At 50.0% G+C, this 16028-nt stretch overlaps 4 protein-coding genes across 4 annotated transcripts; 1 reads left to right on the top strand and 3 right to left on the bottom strand.

Moving 5' to 3' along the window:
- Positions 1-1258: 1258 nt before the first annotated feature.
- On the bottom strand, positions 1259-1667 carry BCR38DRAFT_481935 (uncharacterized protein; the record flags this gene model as incomplete). Its single annotated transcript, XM_040863436.1, has 2 exons — positions 1259-1554; positions 1634-1667. The coding sequence occupies 2 exons, from the start codon at positions 1665-1667 to the stop codon at positions 1259-1261; spliced, it is 330 nt and encodes a 109-aa protein (XP_040718735.1).
- An 870-nt stretch (positions 1668-2537) lies between these two features.
- On the bottom strand, positions 2538-4790 carry BCR38DRAFT_423276 (cytochrome P450). The gene is made up of 3 exons (XM_040859583.1): positions 4290-4790; positions 2950-4232; positions 2538-2882 (listed from the first exon to the last, which is right to left on the bottom strand). The coding sequence occupies exons 1-3, from the start codon at positions 4584-4586 to the stop codon at positions 2723-2725; spliced, it is 1740 nt and encodes a 579-aa protein (XP_040718734.1). The 5' UTR covers positions 4587-4790; the 3' UTR covers positions 2538-2722.
- A 488-nt stretch (positions 4791-5278) lies between these two features.
- Positions 5279-8128, bottom strand: BCR38DRAFT_423273 (P-loop containing nucleoside triphosphate hydrolase protein). The gene is made up of 4 exons (XM_040859582.1): positions 7722-8128; positions 7150-7666; positions 6905-7093; positions 5279-6851 (listed from the first exon to the last, which is right to left on the bottom strand). The coding sequence occupies exons 1-4, from the start codon at positions 7773-7775 to the stop codon at positions 5713-5715; spliced, it is 1899 nt and encodes a 632-aa protein (XP_040718733.1). The 5' UTR covers positions 7776-8128; the 3' UTR covers positions 5279-5712.
- A 6352-nt stretch (positions 8129-14480) lies between these two features.
- Positions 14481-15843, top strand: BCR38DRAFT_334914 (acyl-CoA N-acyltransferase; the record flags this gene model as incomplete). Its single annotated transcript, XM_040855356.1, has 2 exons — positions 14481-15419; positions 15481-15843. 2 exons carry the CDS (start codon positions 14481-14483, stop codon positions 15841-15843), a joined length of 1302 nt encoding a protein of 433 aa, XP_040718732.1.
- Positions 15844-16028: the final 185 nt, after the last annotated feature.

Here is a 16028-nt window from a genome sequence, read left to right as displayed (position 1 = left end):
CAGTCTTGGAAGGACATATGGCCACGCACCATACGTTATGGGCCAATATGACCACCACCCATCGAACCACACAAGTCCTGCCTGTGGGACAGGCATCAGTCATTACTGGCTATATAAGGCCCTTATGGCCGCCGTTCACTTCGTTCAGGACTCTCCAGAGATCATGACACTTTCAATACAAAACCATTTGCCCACAATCCAACAGATCCTTCCGCAGGTTGAGAATGATACGTGAACATGCTGGTGTCAGAGAACAGAATGCTACTGGTACCGGTTGGACACCGGTGGGGCTCCGGTGTAGGGACGTGCGAGTCATGACCTAATATGGAAGTCTTGGTATGCGGGACAATCCGAGGAACTAGTGCTCTACGGCTCCGACGCCGGGTTCTAGCTATCTATGTAAGGGGCGGATGCCCGGGAAGAAGGTAGAGAGGGTAGAGATCAATGAACCATTGTGGGCACCCCTACCTGAGACCGCCAGTGACCGCCAGTGACCACCCGGTGCTACGTAGGAGGGACGCCTGTTACTCCCCATCACTCTGTACTATCGCCTTCGGCCTATCCGTACCCTGACAGCTGGTGCACAGCGCTTTCCGTTTGCCGTGCAAATTTTTAGGAAAACTGTCACAGTAATACCAGAGCGGTCGATGTCGCATAATGGCAAGCCGATCCCCAATCTCTGTCGCTGTTCTTCAATAAGCTACCTGCGGAGATTCGCGTTATGATCTGCCATAACTCTGCCCTATTACACGGTACATTGACGTTATTGGCAAGACCATATTGGCCTATGCCTGCCGTGAAAGGGGTCATGAGCCAGTAATTTGATCTGGCAAAAACGCCAAAGAGCGAAGCTGCATATACTGAACACTCGATTCAGCCGGACATAAATGCCTCTATAGACTAGAGAAGTGGGGGGACTGGTTATCAGCGGACTGGAGCCGTCAATCGAATGTCATATTCACCTGCCGTTAAGCAGCCAGGGAAGCAGCACCATGCTTCACTGCACCACGCCGCATCATCGTTCCCAAAGTTTCGGATCTTGCCGAACTCTTGGATATAGCCCCTCAAGAGTTTTTCAGGTCGATTCAACAGATCGACGTCGTAGATTTGTTCCTCTATCGAAGCCACGATTGAGCGGAATAGTCGAACTGTTTGAGTAGGCTCGCCACGTTACCGGCACTACGAAGCCACAGCGGGACATTGTTCGGCCTTGACAGCCAGAAGAACCAAACTGACAGAGGCAGCCAACTGCGTCGTCTCAAATATTAATATTGAAGCCAACATCTTCGACGAAGAATTCCGGAAAGTTCAGGTTCTGATTTGGGACAGATTTGAGTTCAATGGGATGCTTGTGTGGAGGATCAGTTCTGAAGGAACTCTCCCCCGGTGCAACTTCGATGACCAGGACAGTGGACAAGACCGGGACCAAAGCGATGAAGTTGCTCATGAACTCAACGGTGAAAATGACGGAGGCGGTGAGGACGGCGTCGTGGAGTGCGGCAATGAGGGTAGGGAAGGGGATGGCGAGGAGGGTGACGATGGGGATGGTGAATACTGTGAGGTATGAGAAACCAGTGATCGTCCCACAGAGCTATACATCATAGCACAATATCTTCACTTGCGTACAATTTACACTCAGAGAAGAATGCCACCCGGATATTGCTCATTAAGATAAACCCAGGCCGCTGTTGGACCAAATAACCGTCAAAAGACGAGAGACCCACTCGTATTAGAATGAGGTATTTTTGGTAGTTATAAGATCTGATAGCCGCCCCTGGCTGATATATGACCGTAGCTACCAATAATACTTCAGAGAACTAAACACCCGCTGAGATACTTCGAAATATCTTTAACCGTGACGTGTATGTGTCTTGCGTAATGTTGAAAAACATCAATGTGGACAGGCAACAAAAGGAATCGGATGCAGAATTCTTGGACTACTTGCAGGCAATGAACCTAGAAGATTGGTATATTAGCCATACATTCCACCGTAGAAGAACTTTTACTTGGAAATTTTTGGCACGAGCGATCCCTGCACAGAAGGCAGTGTCGTATGGGAGACCGTCTTTCTTCTCGTGTGAATGTGAAATCACTGACTCGGTCAGAGTTGCATCAGCTGTCTTGGACTACAAACGTATCCGCAAATTCTTTGTGATGTTCTCAGAGAAATGGGAAGAAATTGCTGTAGCCCTGCATAGTTGGTTGGCAGGAGATCGCCCGTTTACGAAGTTGAGCTGCATATAATACTTAACCAGTAAGTTTTGGCGTGAGGCGTAAATATCTTTCAATTAACGTCGAGATCCAAGGCTAGACACATTTCCGCAAGTGAAATGTTACATCCAGGTTAACCGCATCGTCAATCGACCTTCGACGATTCCGATTATTTTCATCATTGACTCCCAACTATGCCGAGTGGTTGTGCGACCAATGACACGGTAGCCACTGCACCAAAGGGGTAGCACCAGGCACTGTGGCTCAATCCGTACGACACCCGATCACATCCCGTCAGTTTACGGTCGCAATAACACATCCTCGCTGCTTAGGACATCATTAGAATGTTCTTCTTTGATCGTGTAGTCCAATGAATTTCAAACATAATCCATAAGTCTCCACCACTACCCGCGGCTGAAACGGCTAATTTATCGTACAAGAAGCCACACCTTTTTTCAGTAATGTATCATCCCGGACCATATGTCCTTGCGGTTCCCAACCCCCGAGAAACCTACCGTGCGACGGGCGTCAAATAAACATTCAACGCCGGCTTATCCCAAAGCGTGTACACCTTCTGCCTCTCAAGCCACTTGCGACTATCGTCCGCAATGCGCATGTCGAAGTTGTAAATGATCTTGGCGAGAATGAGACGCATTTCAGCGTACGCAAGACTGTGATCAAGTTAGCCCCCTTTCATCTCTCAATCCCCGTGCAACAAGGAAGGGAACATAGACTTGCTTCTTCCCAATGCAGTTCCTCGGCCCCAAACTAAATGGCTGCATCGCATCCAGCTGATCCCCCGCAAACCGCAACTCCTTCTCCTCGGTCTCCCACCTCCCGGGATGGAAGCCATACGGATCGGCCCAGAAGTTCGGATCGTGGTTGATCGCCCACTGATACACCCTGACCTCCGTCCCCTCAGGCACGAACTTCCCTAATACAGTAGCGCCCCCGCGGGGTGACGCCCTCGGCAATCCGCCAGCGACGGGCGGGTAACAGCGCAATGACTCGTTAAGACACGCAAGCATGTACGACAGGCGGGCGACCGAGCTCAACGTGATCTCGGTATCGTCTTTGAAACTCGAACGTACTTCGTCAGCCAGCTTATAAAGAACATCTGGGTTCATAGTCAGGAAGAAAGTAGCGCCACACAGCAGCGTGGCCGTCGTCTCGGAGCCGGCGATGATGAGCGTCGATGCGTTCGTAACAAGGTTAGGTATGGGCAAGTGGAAATTTTCTTTGTCCCTGATCAACCCTTCAATGAGGTCAGGCCGCTCGGCACCCAGTTCGATGCGCTGCATCAGCTTTTGGAGGACGAGCTCGCGGTGCGCGTCACGGTCTTTCATAGCACCGCTCTTGGATATCCACTGCGTGAGCCGTTTGAAACCGAGAGCGTAGATCACCCCCAGGTAGGCGCTCTCCTTGACGGTGTTCGTGATCATGTGTACCCAGGGGTGATAGTTTCCGTCGTTCAGACAGCCGAAGGAGCTGCCGAAGCCCAGGTCGCCGATGATGTCGAATGTGGCCCAATTGAGCCACTCGCGCATGTTTACCGGCTTGCTACCTCCTTTGGAATTGGTGCGCAGCTGCGAGATGAGCAGATCCACATACGACCCGATGATGGGCTCTTGGCCGCGCATGCTACGCTCGCTGAACCCGTGGGCGAGCTGGCGCCGGACCTGGCCGTGCTCTGACCGGTCTGCGGTAATGATGGATGTAGGAAAACTCTTAACTGGGCGATAGAAACTGTCAAATTTGGGGAACTCTTCCTGGCCTGGCGCTCGGTGGCCATATATGTCCTTCCATGCCTGGGGATCCGAGAAGACGAGCTCATTGGGTGAGAGGCGTACCACGGGGCCGTACTTGGCGTGGAGGTCGGTAACATGGTAGATTAGATCACCTCTGACGGCCCAGTACGCGCGGGGGATGAGCGAGATGCGGCAAGGGAGAGGGCCTGGGAAGGATTTTAGGGGGTGGAAGAAGATGCGGTAGATGGCTAGGCTGAAGTAGTAGCTGATGACCTGGGGAGCGTGTTAGTCAAGCATGGAGCATGGCTGCGCTGCACGAGCTTGACTCACAAGGGAAATGGTGCCGAGCACTATGTTAGCTTTGCTAATATCCCCTATGTGAAGCGCAGACGCCATGCTTTCTCTACTGCAGTTTTCAAGGTGATGTGCTTCTAAGTTTAACTTGAGAAGCTTTGATAGGGCCCACCGAGAACTTGGTGATGAAGTGATTTCCATTTTAATCACAGGCAGTAAAGTAAGGGTTATTAAATAGTTGTCAGACACTCGCTGGTGGATGGTTACTAAGTGCTGCGAGTTACACCTACCGGTATTCGGGAACTTGAGACAGCCAATGCCGTAGTTGGTCATTGCGGTCAACAGTTCCAATACGATGCCATTGTAATGCTGTCCCGTGCAACCTTACTTATTGGTGATGTCACCCCAGACCACGCCTAAGCGTTACACTATCGCAAGCGTGCACAACTAGTGCCGGGAAATTCTGGGACCGATATTGGCGACATAACCTACTAAGGCTGTATGGGATTTGGGCTGGAATCCGCCCGGGCTTCGATCACTAAGCCCCGATGCTTACGGCTAGTCGCAAAATGAATTCCGATACGAAATACGAAAACCTGATTACAGAGCAGGCAAATGCCGTGGTCGCATCCTTTAGGAAAACAGGGTGGTTCGGAATATTGCGCCGTACGGCACTCGCAACGCTTCCTGGCAGATGAGCTGAGGATAACTCGGTCCAATAAGAGAACTAGGCACCTACACCTTCGCAGGGTGTGAACGCACGCCGCTTCAATCCGAGGCACCCGAGGATAGGACAGCTGAACAACATAGCCATCATCGCTGAGGCCATTGCCCGCGGCTTGAAGGCGTTGCTTCATTGTAATCATCTGCCGTAACCATGCCCGACGTCATGAGGCTCCGGGAGCTAGGTGAGCGTCCAAGTCAAACGAGTCTTGACCGTTACAAGACGTCTTGTGAAGAGGAGTGGGGGGCCCATCTCGCACAAGATCCAAGCGAGCGAAGTGGGTGCGGCAGTGCGGGATGACGGAAGCTTATATCTTATGCTGCAACGGCGGTTTGTGATGCCGAGTGCCTGGGATAGTGCCCGAAATATGAAGAGCGGAAAATTCGTGCCGTCCAATCAGTTCCACCTCAATCAAAGGATTCTGGGATCAATAGCCAACAGAGAAACGAACAAGGTCTAATGGTGTAGTATTGACGACCCGAATCCCAGTAGTTCAAAACAGGCGGGTCACTGAACGGGACGAACTTGCGCCGAGTTGCATACACAAATTGCACACTCGAAATGAATATGCTGGCAACATGAAGGCATGAGAAACAATGGATATCTGCAACAACTAGCTACGGGTGAAGCAAAGTACAGCAAGCACATGTGCTGATTACATTGTCGCTTCCCCAAACACCAAACGCCGCCATTCATAGCCTCATGCCAAAAAAGAAATATCCAGACGCCATTACCTTATGCTCCCACAATAACTCCATTTGAGGAAGAAACCTCCTTCGACCCCTGTCCTGAGCCCTGACCCTCAGCCTGTTGAGGCATGAGTGGCTTCGAGGGATCGTAACCAACCGACTTGACAATACCGAGTCCTTTGGTACGTCCCTCGCGGAACAACAATCGATCCCCTGGTACCAAATACTCGGGTCGCTGCACGAAACGGAAGGCGACAGTCGCACGGTCTCCTGTACGAATGAATGGCCGGTCGACATCGATTATCGCACAGGTTTGCGACACCGGTCCGACGTGAAGCATGGCCTGGTATTTCGTTTTGATGGTGGTAGCGTGGGAGAGAATCAACACCTCGGCGATGAATTCACGGTGCACTTTGGGCATCGGCTGGCCTTCAATTTTCGGAAGTACAACCATTCCTTTCCGGACGTCTTTCCTCCGTACTTTCTTTAGAGCAAAACTAGCGGATTGTCCTGCGGAAGCAGCTGGAACCCCAATACGTTTGCGCTCGATCGATCGGATACTGGTCTGGGTGAACTGACCGAGCGAGTCGGGTCCAACCAGGACATTGTCACCAACGTGAACCACTCCTGAATTGATAATGCCGCTGACTACCGTGCCGACGAATGGAACCGAGAAAGTGTCGTTGACGTGAAACTCGAAGGGTGCCTCAGCATCATACCGCCCGTGATGTGGGAGGATGTTCAGGAAGGTTCGTACAAGATCCAAATTCTCGCCGGTCACGTTGGACACCTGGAATATTGGACAAATACGCTGGCTGACAAACTGAGTTGCCGTGTTGACGCACTCCTCACGATCCCGAATGAATATTGGTATTTTCTTGGCTGCCGGTGACTTGAGAATTTTGGTAATCTGCTGGATCGTCTGCTCCAAAATATTGGGCGGGCAAATGTCGACTTTGGTGACTACCACCATGACGGGAACATTGAGGGCGAGGGCGATACCCAAGTGCTCTTTGCTCATACCGATCAGTCCATTGTTGGCTGCTACCATGAGCAAACAGTAGTTCGGGCTGCTCGACAGAAGACCAAAAACTGTTGTCCGCAGGTATTTCTCGTGCCCCGCTAGATCAGTGAAGGTGATAACTTTCGCGCTCCGCTTGCCAATCTCTTCCCACGAAAGTTTCCCTGTCGCCAATTCAGTTTTGAGCAACGCGCAACAGGATGTCTACATTACTTACTTCCAGGGGTATCGGAGGCGATAGCTTGGCCGAGGGTGTCGAAGCCCATGATCTCCATTCCCACAGAGCTGGTTCGACCAGTTTCGATTTCATGCTTGTGCCGAAATAGGTTCACACGAGCTTTACCTCGTCCATCGTCCAGGTCGCCCTTGACGAGGACACCAAGCATAGAACTCTTTCCGGCGTCGACTATGATGAGCTGTTAGTTTCCCTACGTGGACGTTCAAGCGTGTCGACGAACACACCATTCCCGACAACAGCAATGCGCGTCTCAATGACCTCCTCGGGCTTCGAAGGAGCCTGCCGTATCAGGACTTTGCCGCTGCAGTCTGTGTCCTTGTCATTTTCCGGCCCAGCCTCAACGCTGCCGCCAACATTCTTAGTGAGGAGCACATCGCAGTCGGCACGGGACTTCTTCGCGGCATCTTTTAACCGAGTTAGAGCAGTGTCCCACTCAGGCTTGGTCAAGCGCATAGGATTGCCATTGTTTTCGAATCCAATATCGAATACCCCCTCGCCGTGACCCTCCAGGAGACGATCGTGGATAACATGGACCAGCTTCAGCAAGCTGTCCTCGTCATCAGCTAGTAGGAGGTCGCGTAGCGGTATATGAGGGCCGGATTCATCGCCAAGATTAAGCGTATCGAGGATATCGAGCTCTTCGTGGTGTTCGACGGGAGCATTGCCCGAGGGGCCGGCCCTGGAGCTGGGGTATCGGAGAGCTTGCTGCTTCTCGACATAATCGGCAAAGTCACTCAATGCCTTGATATATGAGTGAATGCGTCTTAATTAGAAGCTGCCAGAACTGGGCACTCACTGCTTCACCTTTCCGCCTCTCGTGCGGAAGTTGTTTCGCGTTTCTCGTTGTCATCTTCGTTGTGCCAGGGGTGTTTGCGAGGCGGTAGAGCCAGTCAGTCTATCCGTAATGTCATTAGCATTGCAAATAACCAATGGCAGTACTGTTTCATTGGCGTAGCGGAACGCCAAATCGAGACCGTCGCTTCGAAGATGCAGAAGTTTTGTGAAGAACGTAAGATTCACGCGCTCGCTTATTACGTCGTTGCTCCTGGCAGATCTGCTGTGGATGCTGCGAGAGTACTAAATTACGGATGAATATAGGGGAGCCTAGGTTTGCAATTAATTGCGAGACGCGGTGCGACATATATATATATATATAGATCCAGGAGCACTCGACGTAGAACGAATGCAATCGAACCCAAAAATTGAATCGAGTCATAGAAGTGAGTAACTTGGGGTAGGTGTATGACTGACCACAACCCCCACGGATCCGTTATCGATAACGCGCTTATTGGCCTGTGCGTAACTGGATTTGTCTTGGGCCATGGCCAGCAATTGCACTTAACATCTTGGGTGGGTGGTCTCAGAAAGATTTCAAATCCCCTGTAGTAGACAGACAATACAGAGTATTTGGATGAATCATGGGTCAAAGCACGTATAATTATGCTGGTGTTGAATTGGCCAGTGACACTGAAAATATGTACCCGTTCCATACCTGGCGCTTGGATTATGCGGGAGATACATGTCATAAGTTATCCAGGGGTTGAGGCAAAGGCTCAGGTGACTCTGGTGATTTCCGCGCTTTCATGATGCGCACTGTGAGTATGTTTGAGAAAACCCATGAATAATACCGTAGCAACGTGGTCATTTTGTCTCCTATACATTTGACTTGGTTAACTATACCTGAAATTTTGAGTCCAGAGTTGCTTTTGGTCCTTGAAATCGCTCCAAGCTGCAAATAAACACGACCTTGCTACGTATGATTCGTAGGCACTGACTTCTTGATAATATGCCTAACTGGTGGTTTTGAATACTTATGCAGAACTTATTTATGCGATGATGCGATCTGATATTACACTAAGGTTCCAGTATTGTGTTTTCTAGTTCAACCATTTCCCCTACGAGGCTGGAACAATCGGTCCAAGCTGAAGGCTCGGGGACCAAAAGGTTGTTATATTATGAACCGAGGTATCTATTAAAGCTTATTTAATGACGGAATTCCCTGCGAAGTATGGCAGTGTCTTGTTCGCTATAGTCAGAGTTTTGAGCGCCGGCTGTACTGGTGGGTAATACACTCCTTAACAACTAAATGTCCTCCACTAATACTCAATTGAGTATATAAAATTTGAGGCTGATACCAGTCACTTTACCCTTTGGGCCTGTTTGCACCCAGCCAACTATCTCCATTCCATTAAAGATATACTGCTGCAGAAATCGTACCTGAGACTCAAACTTCCAACATCCTTTGTCTTGTAGCCCACTGATGGCCGAGATTCGAAGGGTGGTATGTAACAACCATATAAAATCCCCTTATTGCTTGTTTCATTGAGATCGGGTTGTCCAATAGGAACTCTTTGCCACTCCGTTAGTAGACAAAGAACCTCCTTTTGAACAAGAAATACCTCACCTCAAGAAAACCCACTTAGCCCCTTATGTTTTACTTCGTTTTACCCTTGACATATTTCAAGCACTACAACCAAGAAAATATCGTGCAATAGTGTCGTCGAAATGACCTGTACATCTAGTTCGAATGAAGGGTGCAGGGGACCAGTAGTATCAACGCCTCCACAACCAAGCCACGGCCACCATAGACCCCTTGAACCGCGACCACCGGAAAAAGACGGGGAAACGTACAAAGACTCTGAATTTGTCTGATACATAGAATAGTAAGACGAGCCTCGAAGGCGCGAGCGCTCTGCGAAGCAGTCTGGCTATCAGCCGAGCACGACAAGACCGTCGTGGGGTTCTTAGCCAAGAACGGCTACAACAAAGGTATCGGCATAACGTATTTCACCCCCATTCCGACACCCCTGTAAACCCCAACAATAACCACACCGCTATTTACATTATCCTTTTATTTCTCAACTACTTTTGCTTCAATTGACTTTATTCCAAGTATTCGATCTGATCTGCTATCAATGCCTTCATATACGGAAGAAGACCTCGCTGCCGCCGTTCTAGACGTCGCAAATGGTAAATCTGTGCGACGCGCTGGCCTGGATTGGGGTATACCAAGGACTACACTTATCGACAGACTTCAAGGCGCTGAATCAAGTCGCGAGGCCTCTGCTAGCCAGCAGAGGTTATCTCCAGTGCAAGAAAAACACTTAGCAGACTGGGTTTTGGTCCAGGAAGCCCTTGGACTAGCCCCAACGCACGCGCAAATCAAGGAGCTCGCGCAGCGCGTCCTAGCCCTCAAAGGTGACCACCAACCACTCGGCAAGAATTGGCTGGAAGCCTTTATAAAGCGTCACCCAGCACTAAAGACTAAAAAGCAACGCCGTATCGACTCTTAGCGTATCAATGGCGCGTCTACCGAGGTAGTCCAAGCCTGGTTTGCTTCAAAATTACGTATTCCTGCAATTCAAGCGATTAAGCCGCAATGCAGGTATAATATGGATGAGCATGGCCTTATGGAGGGTCAAGGGGGCTCTGGGCTAGTTGTCGGGAGCGCTACCTTACGCGCAATACACCAGAAACAGCCTGGTTCGAGGGCGTGGACGTCAATTTTGGAATGTGTGGATGCCCTCGGCAATACCTTACCCCCCCTGGTTATTTTCAAGGGCAAGAACGTCCAAGAGCAGTGGTTCCCTGATAAAAATCTTCAGGACTTCAAGGACTGGCGCTTCAAGGCATCCCCCAAGGGCTGGAAAGACGATACGATAGCTATTAAATGGCTTGAAGACGTTTTTATACCCCTTACGCTTCCTCAGGACCCTTCAGACACTCGTTTACTTATTTTGGATGGTCACGGTAGTCACACAACTGATACTTTTATGTCTCTTTGCTATCAAAACAACATATACTTATTATTTTTACCCCCACACTCATCTCATGTCCTTCAGCCCCTCGATGTTGGGGTGTTCTCAGCTATGAAAACGGCATATCGCAAGGAGGTCGGGTTTTTAACCCTATTAACTGATTCAGCACCTATCTGCAAGCGGAATTTTATGCGCTGTTACGCCAGAGCACGCCAGAGGGCCCTAACGGCTCAAAATATCAAGTCTGGTTGGCGTACAAGTGGTCTATGGCCCCTAAATGTCGCTAGGCCCCTTACTAGCCCTCTTCTGCTTGAAAATAGCAACCGCACACGTCACCAAGGTCCAGACATTCTTATTACAACCCAGCAAGTCCAGAAAAACACTCCAGACGCCTTCAGAGGCCAATGTTGTATGGTCAACGCCAAAGAAGAGCGTAGATATAGAGCGCCAGTTTAGGGAGTTCAATCGACTCCAACAAACTAACATGACTACACAATGCCAGCTATTTAGAAAGATGAAAAAAGGGTTTGATGAGAAGGATTATCTATTAGTAAGCGCATAATTGCAAATTGAGGGCTTGAAACAGCGATTGGAGCTTATGAAGCCACGGAAAAAAAAGAAGGTGCAAATAAGTCCAAACGCGAAATTCGCAAGGATTGAGGACGTACGGCGGATGAGGGAAGTATCTAATGAAGCTCTTGTTGATGATTCGGGTTCAGAAATATCTAATGTATCTACTGTCGAAAGCGATTGTATAGTTGTTCAGAATTGAATTTGTGGTGGTTGTTTGAAATTGCAGTGTTATTCGTGGTGTTTTGTTTTATAGGGTGTCGGAATGGGGGTGAAATACGTTATCCATCGTTGCCAAAGACAACAAATTGTCTGAATTCGTCATCCAGATTGCAGTCGATAAGGGAACGATCCTGCGTTCAATCGGTATCTTGAAACATCTTCGACGAGACGCCAGCGCCAACCTGAGGACGCCCGAAGTTGTGTTTTACGACAATACCAGAGACAACCCGTTGAATCATGGCTACCTCGTTCTTGAACGGGTTCCCGGTACTCATCTTCAGATATGCTGGGAGAGCTTGGCGCAGGAGCAGAAGTTGATTGTGACAAGAGAGATCGGTGAACTATACCTCTGTTTGAGGACCATCACAAACCCGGCAACTAGACAGCTGAAAGTCCTGTCGGACAAGATGGAGAAGAGAATAAACAACCCCGAATCAGCCATCTTCGTGGAATGTTTCGAGTCCAATCACGGACCCTGCCGCTTCTAACATCAACTTCGACATCGAAAGTAATGACATTATGCCTACAGATAGGGTCAAAGAAGATCCCCCACGTTTACAAAAAAGGAGATAATGGCACCTTTTCAACGACAAAATTTCCAACAAGTCTATTCGCGTTTTCTAGATAAACTAGCGGTTCACACCGGCATGGGCTGTGCTCGGATATTGTCAAAGACATGATGCAAATGTAGCTGTTCGATCAGAGCACACTGGATTTGGCTTGTGGCATACAGGCTTGTTCCCAAGACATATTATGATTGACTTCAGCTCGAGTCGCGTCATCCCCGGAATTCTCGACTGGGACTCCCCTGCGTTGACACCGAGTTTCATGGCCGCCACGCTGCCATGATAGCCATGGAAGAAAGATGCTAGAGAAGATTCCGATGGCAGCAAAACGGAGCTTAGCGATACAAATGCTGAGCCGTTGAACAAGGCTTCTATGACACCAGATTCTCCTGAAACTGAGGAGATCAAGAAGGCGTTTTACGAGTTATGGGTTTACAATGGCGCAAGCAAGCATATAAGCTTGAATATTCTTTCGCCCAGGGATAATTTTGCTCAGTCAGCCTTACCCTACATATCAGTACATGCAATTGGAGACTTTGGAGTTGAGAAAGCTCTGAGCGGAGTGCGTGCGACCGCTCTTGCGCCTGTCGAACGTATGGTATCTCGCGGCAGAAAGTTTACGTCAATCTACCAGGGCAGGAACTGCAAATTGGGCGCTATCAAGTCATGTGTGCGATGTCAGTCAACGTTTGTATCTGAAAATGTCGGCAAAAGGGTTCTCAGGGTTGGATGATGGTAAGCCACCATCTGTTCAGGGCCTAGTAAGCAAAATAACGGGACCGTAAATGTTATCATTGTACTTCCACTGTCTACTATGCAGCTGACGGGAATAACGCTCAAGACACTACGCACTGTGATTTACAAAGACTTACCTCTATTGCCCCCATAGTCTGTTTTCCGATAAGCCATTTAAACCGAACCTCAAGACGAAGTTATATATAAAGTAGGGCAATGTTTGGTGAACTTTGGCTATGGCAGTATTAGTCTCTGACATCTACACAGCTACAGTGGTTATACAATACCTATGGACTTCCAATTTCTAACTAGCAGAATATCCAAGGAACCCTGGATATTTCCGGCCTCCTGGAACCAAGATAGCTTATTGCAAATATTTCCACGAGACAGATAATTTCACAAAAGCAAAGGCTTTAACTCGGTAATGACCGAGCATCCTATTCTAGTCCGCATTGCTGATCTAGATAGGCAATTTCATTATCACCCCCGCAACTTCTAGAAAACAAGCATGGTTTGCTCATGGGCTATACGAGGCACGGAACATGTGAGTACATGCCAAGTTGAGCTTTTCCAGACATGGTGGTAGACTGCAGCCCTACCAAGCCAAGATCATGCAAGGCAGCGGCGACGCCTGTGGAAAGCTTTCGGATGCGAACCGAGTGATACGAATCGCACGGCAGACCTCGTCTCGGCTGCTCAGATATTGAATACGTGTACTAGAATATGAAGGTCCGAGATCACCACCCCGAAACCTCCTTATTCTCCTAAAGTCATATGCAATACTCGAAACCCGACGTCGGGCCCCCAGTCGCTCTGCCAAGCGATCTTATCAATCAAGGACCCCTGTCCCCGAGCTCGGTGGCTGCCAACCCCATCGCCACATTTATTATCAGATGGAAATTAAGGGTAAGTCTCCATCTGATAAAAATTGCTAGCAGGTACGAGAGTGACCGCTAGTTTTCGAGAAATTTTATCAGATCTGATCTGTCCCCCTGCCTTCCTCTTCATTCTTGCATGTACCTAAAGTATCCATCATTTGGGATGGTGCTAGGAAGAGAGTAACACCGCATCAGACCTGCCCTTTCGAGGCAATGACGCCGGCACCACTTGCTTAGAAACATTTGGTCGACAAAATGTGTCTGGATGGGTAAGTTGTTGGCGCATTAGCGGCGAAAATTTTCGAACTAGTTCTTAGCCTGCACGAATGGGGAAAGGGGTTCGTCGCTCCCCGGTACTTGTCGATACTTATCGTGATCCAGGATGGAGACAGGAGGGTGCCCACCATGGTGGTGGGAACCGAGCTAGAGCAAAGCAAGCAGCTTCTGACGTTTTGAAGTTTCTCACTCATACAATATAGCCCGCAGGCAGTCTTCCGCTTCTGAAAGATGGCATGATATGGGCAGGTTGGCGGCAAGGCATCGACTGGGTAGTGGGTGTGTGTACGTGTGGGGAAACCGATTTGTATGATGTGCAAGTCCTGTCCGAGGACGCGCGAAATGCGCTCCACAGGAGCTTGCTTCCTTGTGCCTTGCCTTGGAGAGAGCTTGGAAATTCGGCACTCGGGAAAAAGGACGAAATTTTGTGGTTTGGTCGGATTTGCTATTTACTTGCTCTCTCTTGTGTAACAGCTCATCCGTTGAGAATAAACTGGTGTCTTGTTACCATACCTCTACCTCAATCATATTTACTCTTATCTTATTAGCCATGGCGATTCCCAAAGATAACGAGCCGGTGCTCAAGCTCCCTCACCCCTACCTTACACCCTACTTCCTCGTTAAATCCTCGAAGCAATCCGAGAACTCAACACCACTTCTGCAAGTCCAGCCCAAGTCCTCCGGCAATGGAAAGCCACTGCCGGAGCCCCTTCACAGCGCCTCGCTCTTCTTCACCGAGCCCATAGATCTGAAGTCGAGCGAGCGCCCTCCCGAGTCCAACAACACGCCCTGGGGCCGCGCCCGCCGCGCTCCCTCCTCGAGCTTCACTTGGGAAGAGGGCACTCCGACCCCTACGCTAGGTCAGGCATGGCTCCTCGTCTACGTCCTCTTGACCATCCGCCCGCAAATGGAGGTGTTCCGCCTGACCCTCTCGGGTCCGGGCAAGGAGTCCCTCGCGCGCCAATTGAAATCCGTGCTTCTAGCCATCGACCACCCCATAGCCTCTGGCCTGACTGATGAGTTGGTCATCCTCCGCAGCACCTTCTGGCAAGGTGCGGGGTCACCCTTCGGGCCCCGCTCCGCCTGGATCCCCGAGGATTCGGCCTCGGAGCTGCCCAAGCCCCTGTCCGCGTACCCGCTCGCGCCGTACGATAATAACCTCACCAGCGAGCCGGCGTCAAGCATCCTGGCCTTCCACCCGCGCCGTCCGTCTAAGCCGAGGCCGGGAGCCATGATTTACAGTCGGTATATCCCGCACTTGGGCGAGAACTTCAGCATGGTGGCGCTGGACTTCCAGAATGAGGAGCACTTGGGCTTGTTCCACACGTGGCAGAACGACCCGCGCGTGTCACAGGGCTGGAATGAGACGGGGACCCTTGAGCAACACCGCGAGTACCTCCGCAAGATGGACGCGGATCCGCATCAATTCGCTGTGCTAGCTAAGTTTGAGGATACCTTCTTTGCGTATTTTGAGGTGTACTGGGCAAAGGTTAGTTTTGCGTGCTGTTTTACCTCTAAATGTCCGGAACCCGACGTTAACATGTAAACAGGAGGACCGATTGGGTGCGTACTACAGCGCTGGCGACTTCGACCGCGGGCGTCACTCTCTGGTTGGCGACATCCGCTTCCGTGGCCCGCACCGCGTGTCGGCTTGGTGGTCGAGTCTTATGCACTACCTGTACCTGGACGACCCGCGGACTATGTACGTGGTAGGTGAGCCCAAGTTCACCAATAGCTCCGTGCTAGCGTACGACTTCATCCACGGCTTCGGAATTGACAAGTTCGTCGACCTGCCGCACAAGCGATCTGGTTTCATGAGGTGTTCGAGAGAGCGCTTCTTCCAGCTTTCGCCCCTGGCTGAGAACGAGAAGGTGGTTGGTGGCACCTTGGTGGGGTTGCTGCCGAAATTGTAGATTGTAGGGCAGTTAAGAGGAAAATTGAAATTGGACATTGAACATTGATTGGTATTGAATTCATTTGGAGATTCGTCATATTGCGTACGTGATGTCTAGATAGTAACAAATTCGTGAGCGCCAATTGGCAACGACCCTCAATGCGAGACAGATCTTAAAGCGGCACGGATAAAACTCTGCAAATT

This window comes from Pseudomassariella vexata (assembly GCF_002105095.1).
Source record: "Pseudomassariella vexata strain CBS 129021 chromosome Unknown BCR38scaffold_3, whole genome shotgun sequence".
Taxonomy (NCBI): Eukaryota; Fungi; Ascomycota; class Sordariomycetes; order Amphisphaeriales; family Pseudomassariaceae; genus Pseudomassariella; species Pseudomassariella vexata.
Note: the sequence above shows the minus strand (reverse complement) of the source record. Positions and strands in the feature narration are given on the sequence as shown.

Excerpts from the sequence above, each read along its gene's own strand:
- BCR38DRAFT_423276 (XM_040859583.1), bottom strand. The coding sequence starts at position 4,586 with ATGACCAACTACGGCATTGGCTGTCTCAAGTTCCCGAATACCGGTAGG. Across the intron at positions 4,233-4,289 it reads TGCTCGGCACCATTTCCCTT|GTCATCAGCTACTACTTCAG; the intron begins GTGAGTCAAGCT and ends CACGCTCCCCAG. Across the intron at positions 2,883-2,949 it reads AGGAACTGCATTGGGAAGAA|TCTTGCGTACGCTGAAATGC; the intron begins GCAAGTCTATGT and ends ACTTGATCACAG.
- BCR38DRAFT_423273 (XM_040859582.1), bottom strand. The coding sequence starts at position 7,775 with ATGACAACGAGAAACGCGAAACAACTTCCGCACGAGAGGCGGAAAGGT. Across the intron at positions 7,094-7,149 it reads CATTGCTGTTGTCGGGAATG|TCGACGCCGGAAAGAGTTCT; the intron begins GTGTGTTCGTCG and ends AGCTCATCATAG. Across the intron at positions 6,852-6,904 it reads CGCCTCCGATACCCCTGGAA|GGAAACTTTCGTGGGAAGAG; the intron begins GTAAGTAATGTA and ends AATTGGCGACAG.